Source organism: Littorina saxatilis, linkage group LG16 (assembly GCF_037325665.1).
Source record: "Littorina saxatilis isolate snail1 linkage group LG16, US_GU_Lsax_2.0, whole genome shotgun sequence".
In the NCBI taxonomy this organism is placed as follows: Eukaryota; Metazoa; Mollusca; class Gastropoda; order Littorinimorpha; family Littorinidae; genus Littorina; species Littorina saxatilis.
In genome coordinates, this window is record NC_090260.1 from 28,227,926 (window position 1) to 28,238,597 (window position 10,672).

The 10,672-nt window shown below is 41.8% G+C and overlaps 1 protein-coding gene across 1 annotated transcript in view; it reads right to left on the minus strand.

The window, feature by feature from the left end:
* The window catches only part of LOC138949813 (antistasin-like), a 3,883-nt gene extending 542 nt beyond the window's left edge, over positions 1 to 3,341 (minus strand). Inside the window, exons 1-3 of the mRNA XM_070321592.1 lie at positions 3,196 to 3,341; positions 1,783 to 1,929; positions 848 to 949 (exon numbers count right to left, since the gene is read on the minus strand). Of these exons, the coding sequence (XP_070177693.1) occupies positions 848 to 949; positions 1,783 to 1,929; positions 3,196 to 3,244 (298 nt within the window). The 5' untranslated portion in view covers positions 3,245 to 3,341. The remainder of the gene's footprint in view (positions 1 to 847; positions 950 to 1,782; positions 1,930 to 3,195) is intronic.
* Positions 3,342 to 10,672: the final 7,331 nt, after the last annotated feature.

The window sequence follows — 10,672 nt, forward strand, 5'->3', positions numbered from 1 at the left end:
ATGGATATCAAAATTAAAGATAGCCAGACACACGCACGCAGACAGACAGACCAAACCGATATACTGACAGACTGACATACAGCCAAACGCTCAACGAAGAATAGAACAAACAACTAAAACCACACTTATCACACAAAAAATCTGCATGTAAATGCAACCTCGGTAGGCATTCTTGAAGCTAAGACTTCCGTACAAGTATGGTTCCTGACAGCCAGAGTCTAAAAATCGGTTATTTTACTACTTCTGCGCGCAGTCAAACCAAGTCAAGTCATTCAGAGATCATTAAGATAGCGTTGGTAGTCAAATAGCTATCAAACAAAATGTAAACCCAGTGCAAATTGATATATAGTCAAATGTCTTTTCTGTTCTAAACCCTGACACTATTACTGCTTATTCTAGAAAAAGACATCTACATCTTTGGGTCTTGAGTCAGTTTCCGATTGTTGGCTTGCTTGCTTGTTATTGTTGTTTTGCAATTTGTTCCGTTTTGTTTTGCTTGGCGTTTATATGATTTATATTTCAACCAGTAAAATCGCCGGTCTGCATGTGCCGTCCCTGAGTTGAATATCACTGATTGACTAGACTTTGTTTGTACTTTTATTCGATAATGATACAATGAAACACCCGTTATAACTACCCCCTCCCCCCTTCCTTCGACCCCTACCTACCATCAAAGAGACACACCCTTAGTTTAAGACCTTGCTTAAACCGATTTTCTCAGTGTTCATATTGTGTGTTCTAAATTTACCCCATTTTAAATTGCCCTCATTTTTAAGACCCGAATTTGTGGAGGTCTTAGAAGGGAGGTTCCACGGTATCGAAGATATATAAATATATATATACTGACCAACTTGTAAAGCAGAGTAGTCACATTCACAGGACTGGCAGCCATGTTGGTCGCGTTTGAAGCCCAGCGGGCAGTGAGAGTCACAGTCAAAGAGAGGGCACCCTGCAACACAGTGAAGACAGAATCAAAAGTTGATAATTTACCACTCCAAAGGAAAGGTAAAAGAGAGCTGCTGGGACTGATGCTTTACTACATCATCATCATCATCATCATCAATCATCAATCATCAATCATCAATCATCATCATCAATCATCATCATCATCATCAATCATCAATAAATCATCATCATCAATCATCATCAATCATCATCATCAATCATCATCAATCATCATCATCATCAATATCATCAATCATCATCATCAATCATCATCATCATCATCAATCATCAATAAATCATCATCATCAATCATCATCAATCATCATCATCAATCATCATCAATCATCATCATCATCAATATCATCAATCATCATCATCAATCATCAATCATCATCATCATCATCATCATCATCATCATCATCATCATCATCATTATCGTCGTCGTCGTCGTCGTCGTCGTCACCAACATCAACAACAGCAGCAGCAACATGCACACCAACGAAATTATTGTAGAATGTAGCTCTTTGTCATCTAAATAATTTTTTATATTTTCATTAAAACAACTACACATATTGCTCATGCGAATAATGTGTGGATGTTTTTTCCCCGGTTGTATCGTTCGACATTATATTCAACCATCTCTCTATCTCTCGATCTGTGTCTCTGTCTGTTCGTCTGACTGTCTGTCTGTCTGTCTCTCTCTCTCTGTCTCTCTCTCTGTCTGTCTGTCTGTCTGTCTCTCTCTCTCTCTCTCTCTCTCTCTCTCTCTCACTCTCTCTCTCTTTATCTTCCCGTCAAAAGTTTCCTCAATGGAAAAACAAACGTAAAGGTACAAACCCTGTGGCTGGACAAAGGAGGTGTTAAAACATTCCGATCCACATCCGTTGCTCTTGCAAGTGTAACCAGAGGGGCAGGTAACCTTGTTGAAATCACCACACAGAAGCAGACAACTTCCTCTGCGTTGAGGCCGTCCTGAGCTTTGGCCTTCATCGGAAAGACACAGCGATCAACCGAGTGGAATCTCCATCATAAGACCTCCCACAGAAAGGACACCCATGACTGATCTGCTAACAATTGGTCTATACACCTAAATACCGTGACAAAATGGTACTGCGAAACATATTAATATTGGAATGGGAAACATATACAACTTTAAATCCACTTTCATGTACGGACATTCAGGGGCGGATCACATCATTTTCAAGGGGGGGTTTCCAAATTCCTTTTAGGGACAATTCCACGACAGGCGACAGGTGGAATGCCCCCCCCCCCCCCCCCCCCCCCCCCCCCCCCCGCTGCCCCCCCCCCCGAAAAATGTTGATAAAAACAAAGAAAATTGAGCAATCTGGTGCCATCTGAACAATGAAACTTCCCCAAAAACACCTTCCAAAAAGTACATTTAAGAAGACAAATTTGGAGTAAATTTCAAATTTTATTTTCTCATTCTTTTTTCTTAGGCTAGGGGGGGTTCCGGAAACCCCGGAAACACCCCCCCCCCCCCCCTGGATCCCCCCCTGGACATCTCCGATGAAAGGATAGTAGTATATGTCGTCCATTGCTCGATAAACTTCATTTAGGGTTAGTACCAAAAACAAGTCGCGTGAGGCGAAATTACTACATTTAGTCAAGCTGTGGAACTCACAGAATGAAACTGAACGCACTGCATTTTTTCACAATGACCGTAGTCCGCCGCTAGTGCAAAAGGCAGTGAAAGTGACGAGCCTGTATTTAGCGCGGTAGCGGTTGCGCTGTGCTGCATAGCGCGCTTTGCTGTACCTCTCTTCGTTTTAACTTTCTCGATTCCCCCTCTATGTTAACACATTTAGTCAAAACTTGACTAAATGTAAAAAGGTAGTAAGTGCCGGGAACGTAAGAACTTCTGCGGGAAAAGGACCCAATATTTAGGACGGTGGTGCACCCACACACACACACACACACACTGACACACACTGACACGCGCGCACGCTCGCACGCACACACGCACACACACACACACACACACACACACACACACACACTAACTGTGACACAGACACACACACACACTGACACACACACACACACTCAGATCGACTCACTCCGGCTCTGTGATAGGCGTCAACCGCAGGTCTTTTAATGGAGAAAAAATTACACCCCCCCAACCCCCCCCCCCCCCCCTCTGTGTCTCACTCTATATGGCTCTGTAATATTTAAACAGTCGAATGCATTAAGACACCAATCAAACGCTGTTGAAAGAAAAAAAAAACTCACACAAAAATCCGAGCAGCGCAATGCCGACTAGAAGCAGTTTCGTCCCCATTTTTGAAGAATGGATTGAAAGGTATAGTTGGGTATTGTTGATCTGTTGTACAGTACTGACAGTGAGGATGTCATATGTACAGTAGCTGTACACGTACGTGCTTATCAGGGTGGTCACTGTACTTCTTATCTTTTCTTTTTCTCAGTCAGCTGTATTCACCGCTGTGCCTAAATTATAAGGTTTTCAGATGGTACAGTAATATGGAAACATTGTTATGTATGCTGGTTAATTAGCCAGCACTGAGGAAACGTACAATCGAACTAACATAAAAACTTGACACATGGACCATTTAAAAAACAATGTTTGGGTAAATGTTAGACAAATAATTCAAAAGATTCGCACACAGGCGCGCAGGCACGAAGGCACGCAGGCACACACACACACACACACACACACACACACACACACACACACACACACACACACACACACACACACACATACACACACTAACACACACTCACACACACACACTAACACACACATACAAACACTAACACACACACACTCACACACATATATATACACACTAACACACACTCACACACACGCACTAACACACACATACAAACACTAACACACACACACACACACACACACACACACACACACACACATATACACACACACACACACACACACACACACACACACACACACACACACACACACACACACACACACACACACACAGTTTCCACAAATTCAGTTATAAGTGATCTTTCACTTTAATAGTTTCAACAATAGATTTGTAACAGTAACATCTCAAGTTTGTATTTCCGATAACATCAAACAGTCAAACCAGTTGAAACAATGAGAGGTTCTGACTAAAGAGACAAACAGCACTAAGGTGTTTGCACAACTTGCATTAATATCTTTAACATTTACAACAAGGGCACACATTATATAATACCTGGAAACAAAGAGATGTACAAGTACATGTATAACATGCATGTACACGTATTTGACTTAAGAAAAAAAGAGGTTCATACAGTTAGACCCCCCCCTCCCCCAACTAAATAAATGAATACATAAATAAATAAACAAATAAATAAATAAAAACATACATAAATAAATAAACAAATAAATAAGAAATGAAAAATACAAAGGGTTTGAAAAGAAGGGAGTCTGAAAATGGGGGTAAATTTACAGACATTATCAACATACTTAACATCTGAAAAGGGATGTTGGGAAGTCTTAAAATTAAGGAATTGGTGGTGTGGGGAGGGGGGGGGGAGGGGGGAGGGGGGGTGCAAAAGGAGAGATCTGTATGACTATACTTTGTAGTGGAAAAGGTCTAAAAGTTTAGCGAAGAAGAAGAAACTGAAAAGGGCGAAGCAGAAGAAGTCAACACACAACTGTAGGGAAACGCCTTATAATCTATACTTGCACAGTGGAACCTTTCTTAAGACCCCCGAAAATCTGACAAAGTTGATTGAGTCTTAACAAGAAGGCAGTTTTGAAATGGGGGTAATAAATTTACAGTCACTATGAACAGAACATCTAAAAACGTAAAGCCTTAAAAGGGAGGGGGAGGAGAGTGGGGGGGGGGGGGGGGCTTAAATTGTGGGTGAGATGGGGTCTTAAAAGGGAGGGGGGGAGAGTGTGTGTGTGTGTGTGTGGGGGGGGGGGGCTTAAATTGTGGGTGAGATGGGGTCTTAAATGGGAGGGGGGAGAGTGTGTGTGTGTGTGTGTGGGGGGGCTTAAATTGTGGGTGAGATGGGGTCTTTCTTTCTTTCTTTATTTGCTGTTTAACGTCGTTTTCAACCACGAAGGTTATATCGCGACGGGGAAAGGGGGGAGATGGGATAGAGCCACTTGTCAATTGTTTCTTGTTCACAAAAGCACTAGTCAAAAATTTGCTCCAGGGGCTTGCAACGTAGTACAATATATGACCTTACTGGGAGAATGCAAGTTTCCAGTACAAAGGACTTAACATTTCTTACATACTGCTTGACTAAAATCTTGACAAACATTGACTATATTCTATACAAGAAACACTTCACAAGGGTAAAAGGAGAAACAGAATCCGTTAGTCGCCTCTTACGACATGCTGGGGAGCATCGGGTAAATTCTTCCCCCTTCTTTCTTCTTCTTCTTCTTCTTCTGCGTTCGTGAGCTGAAACTCCCACGTACACTCGTGGTTTATTTTGCACGAGTGGAATTTTACGTGTATGACAGTTTTTTACCCCGCCATTTAGGCAGCCATACGCCGTTTTCGGAGGAATTCTTCCCCCTAACCCGCGGGGGGTAATTGGGGTCTCAAAAAGGGTGATCTACTGTATGACTAAACCGTGTGGTGGTAGATGGCAAGACATTTTGTGGATGAGAAGAAACAGAACCAAACAAAACGAAAACGAAACACATGCACAACTGTAAGGCCAAATAATAATTTAAACAAGAAATTCCTAGGAGGTAGGAAAAACACCCCCGTCAAAGGGAAATAACCTTCTCAGTTGGTGGCAGTGACTGAGTGAGAATGGTTATTTCCCTTTGACCTGTATAAGTCCTTGTATAATTTTAATCCACCAATAACTCCCTAACCGTGTGTTTGACTGGTCCCAATTTTTGTAAGGACCGTCTCAGGAATGTATAGAACCTGTTCACCAAGTTTGGTGACGATCGGCCCGTTCATTCTTGAGATCTATATGCGAACACAAACACACAAACAAACACACAAACACCCAAACACCCAAACAAACACATCGAGTGAAACCTATACACACCCCTATACCGGGGGTGTAAAAATGTTGGTTAAGGGTAACATGACCAAAAAAGGTCAGCTTTTAAAAAATATTTTTGTTTAAAGATGTGGTCGAGTTTAAAGGTTACTTCCCTTAGCCTTAGGTTCGCAAAATGTGCCAAACGTTGATTTATTTTTGTTATAGAATAGAAAAAAAAGTTTTAGGGTCACAGGAAAAAATTGGGTGGGTTGGGTTACCCTCAACCAACATATATTCTTGTTTGGCCTTAAAGGAAAAACATGGTACATTGTACAACGGTACCAGGTTCGAGAGGACACCTCAAATAAAGGACACATGTTGCCCCCTTACTATCTTTTATCATAGGACACCTGTCGTGACAGGCCACCTGCAACCGGCACAGTTGGCCCAGTGGTAAGGCGTCCGCCCCGTGATCGGGAGGTCGTGGGTTCGAACCCCGGCCGGGTCATACCTAAGACTTTAAAATTGGCAATCTAGTGGCTGCTCCGCCTGGCGTCTGGCATTATGGGGTTAGTGCCAGGACTGGTTGGTCCGGTGTCAGAATAATGTGACTGGGTGAGATATGAAGCCTGTGCTGCGACTTCTGTCTTGTGTGTGGCGCACGTTATATGTCAAAGCAGCACCGCCCTGATATGGCCCTTCGTGGTCGGCTGGGCGTTAAGCAAACAAACAAACAAACAAACAAACAAACAAAGGCCACCTGCACTGAAGGGACATTTTTGGCTTGTCCCAAGGGTGTTTCTTTCTTTCTTTCTTTCTTTATTTGGTGTTTAACGTCGTTTTCAACCGTTTAAGGTTATATCGCGACGGAGGGAAGGGGGGGTGATGGGATAGAGCCACTTCAATCAATCAATCAATATGAGGCTTATATCGCGCGTATTCCGTGGGTACAGTTCTAAGCGCAGGGATTTATTTTTTTTATTTTTTAAATTTTTATGCACTTTATATCGCGCACATATTCAGGGCGCAGGGATTTATTTATGCCGTGTGAGATGGAATTTTTTTACACAATACATCACGCATTCACATCGGCCAGCAGATCGCAGCCATTTCGGCGCATATCCTACTTTTCGCGGCCTATTATTCCAAGTCACACGGGTATTTTGGTGGACATTTTTATCTATGCCTAAACAATTTTTCCAGGAAAGACCCTTTTGTCAATCGTGGGATCTTTAACGTGCACACCCCAATGTAGTGTACACTTGTCAATTGTTTCTTGTTCACAAAAGCACTAATCAAAAATTTGCTCCAGGGTGTCCTTTCAACACAGATACCACTGTACACAAAGGTTTTCTTCGTATACATTTACCCTGTACTTTGCAATATTCTCTTTATAGCCAATATAGGTTGAAGGGTCGTTAAAAAACAAGAACCAAACAACTATCCATTTCTTTCATTTTTAAACAGAGACTGCACGTACAAGACTTATAACTATGAAATTTCTTTCTTTCTTTCTTTGGTGTTTTACGTCGTTTTCAACCACGAAGGTTATATAGCGACGGGGGAAGGGGGGAACTATGAAATGGGACTCACTCAAAATTGACACATGTTTTAATTCAACCCAAGTACACACATTCAAACTGTACAAATATATACACAGGGATGTCGTTAGGCGTCGGACATCGGACATAGACCGATTACAAGGCTCACATGTCCGATTCACATAGCCGCATGGCGGTACGAGATGTCCTATCGTTTTCAACTGAGCGCGGTCATGGTCCGATAAGAACTCCATTCCTTCGGACAGCGCGATATTTGATAATATATCCTTTTCGTGATAGTGCGGAAGTTTTTGGTTGTTTTTTAGTTTGTTTGTTTCTCTTTAGTGTGTGTCCTGCACACAATGTTGGTGCATGTACTGATATGTGTGTTTGAACATGATAATTTTGTGTTTTACACACAATTATAATGTCCTTTTAAAATGTCTGAAAGCAGTCAAAATTAATGTCCTATTAATGCCGAAGAGCTCAGGACATTTGTCCTATTGGTATGAATTTGTGGCAACATCCCGGTGTACATATCATTCTAGAAGAGGGGGTTTCTCTCAAAAAAAGGAACACTCATCAATCTTTTATGGACAAAAAAACAGTACTTTAGAGTGAACCACACAACTAGGATGGGTGGGACTGTAAAACCTCCCGAAGTATCTTCAAGAAGACATGTATACTACTATATGTCAGGCACAAAAAAAAATTGTCTGTTTACGGTAACATAGGCCAAAAAAATAGGGTCGGTGGGTGGGTTTTTTTGTTTGTTTTTTTCCCCAAAAAAACCACATATTTTAAAGTTATTTTGCCAAAAAACAAAGACTTTTTTTTAATATTTTTTTTTCCTTCCCCAAATGCCAAAAAAACCGTCTAGGGTCGCGCGAAAAAATAGGGTCGGTCGGGATACCGTAAACAGACTATTTTTTGTGTGTGGCCTAAACCAAACCCATGAACTGCTTTGTGTTTTCCATTGTGTTTATTTGCTTGTTAGTCCCGAAGAAGCTTCTATAAGCGAAAATTTGATTTAGTATTAGTAGTGTGCAGTGTCAGTGTCCTTGTATTGGAAAGTACAGACATCTTTTGTTTTTTTAACTCTCACCCATTGTCACTTTGTTGATTAGAAACTAATGAACAGTTAGTATGCATGTACTGCAAGTTAATTATTTACCATCCTGACGAAGGCAGCGACAAGCTGTCGAAATATAGATTAAGAATCTACCACACCTGTTGTATTCTCTTTTTGTTTTTATGTACATGTATAGTCAAGTGTGTGTGTGTGTGTGTGTGTGTGTGTGTGTGTGTGCGCACACAGGCAAGTGTGTTTGTTAACATCCTCCAGTGCAGAAAAAGTGCTTTATACTGTTTCCTGAGTTATGCTTTGTTCCTTTGCAATGGTGTCTGTCCTCCGTTTTAGAGTGTATGTATGTAGCTAAGTTCTTCACTTGGATTGGAACAATACTTCCCAAAAATCATTTCTCACCTACCATGTTCAAACATATAAAGCAATGATAGCTACTGTTATTTTGTCAGAGAGAGAGAGAGAGAGAGAGAGAGAGAGAGAGAGAGAGAGAGAGAGAGAGAGAGAGAGAGAGAGAGAGAGAGAGAGAGAGAGAGAGAGAGAGAGAGAGAGAGAGAGAGAGAGAGAGAGAGAGAGAGGGAGGGAGAGAGAGAGAGAGAGAGAGAGAGAGAGAGAGAGAGAGAGAGAGAGAGAGAAAGAGAGAGAGAGTGTGAGTGTGTGTAAGTGATAAAGAGAAAGATGCTTAATTTCCTGAGGGATGGTTTATTTTGTCCGACAGCCTTTTTTCAGAACACAGGAGGATAGGGTGGGGGGGGGGGGGGCAAAGCGATTTTCACAGAGAGAAAGCCCTCTGTTAGAAGTGATAAAAAATGCTTTACCCTAAAGTAAACTTTACTTTGACTAGAAACGAACAAGCACACAAACATAGACAAACTCACACATTCAAACCGACAAGTGTTCACACACACACACACACACACACACACACACACACACACACACACACACACACACACACACACAAAAACCCATTCATTCCATGGAGTCACAGTGTTTTGAAACAAACATTATTTCACTTTTTCGAGTGCAAACAAAACGGAATCTACAAACAGCTATAGTGAGAACCCTTTTTAATACCCCCCCCCCCTTTCCCTCTCTCCCTCCCCTTCTCTTCTCCAAGTGCAAAAAAAAAAAAAAAAAAAAAAAAAAAAAGGGGAATTTAGATACACAGCAAATACTGTTATGCATCCGGTACCCTGCTTTAGAATTTGACAAGATCATTTTCACATCACTCAACATATTTTGAACAAAAATGTATCACCTGTACTGTACATTGCAACTTATATATATATATGACTGTCTTTTGACTAGACCAGTGCATCACCTGTATATATATATAATAGGAATCATTGGGACTATGCACAAAATCAGTGATGCGTAAATAAAGAGAAGCACCTGTCTTTTTCGAATAATAAATAAATATCCTGGGCACAAAACGAAACCTCTTTTAAATTGCAAAAAAATGTGATTAAAAATCAATCAAAGGCGCATACATATATCTAAAAGCAAAACGGCCAAATCAAGGACATGTATGGCATCGACACAGCTGAAAAAAAGCAAACAAAAGATAGCTACAGTGGAACACTCTGATCCACATCCGTTGCTCTTGCAAGTGTAACCAGAGGGGCAGGTAACTTTGTTGAAATCCCCACACAGAGCCAGACAACTTCCTCTGCGCTGAGGCCGTCCTGAGCTTAGGCCTTCAAGGAAGAGACATAGCGAGCAACAGTGGAGTCTACATTATAAGGACCTTACTTTTAGACCCCCCTTTTCAGATTTTGTTTGTTTGTTTGTTTGTTTGTTTGTTTGTTTGTTTGCTTAACGCCCAGCCGACCACCAAGGGCCATATCAGGGCGGTGCTGCTTTGACATATATAACGTGCGCCACACACAAGACAGAAGTCGCAGCACAGGCTTCATGTCTCACCCAGTCACATCATTCTGACACCGGACCAACCAGTCCTGGCACTAACCCAATAATGCCAGACGCCAGGCGGAGCAGCCACTAGATCGCCAATGTTAAAGTCTTAGGTATGACCCGGCCGGGGTTCGAACCCACGACCTCCCGATCACGGGGCGGACGCCTTACCACTAGGCCAACCGTGCCGGTTCTCCTTTCAAAACCTTCAAAAATCTGAGAA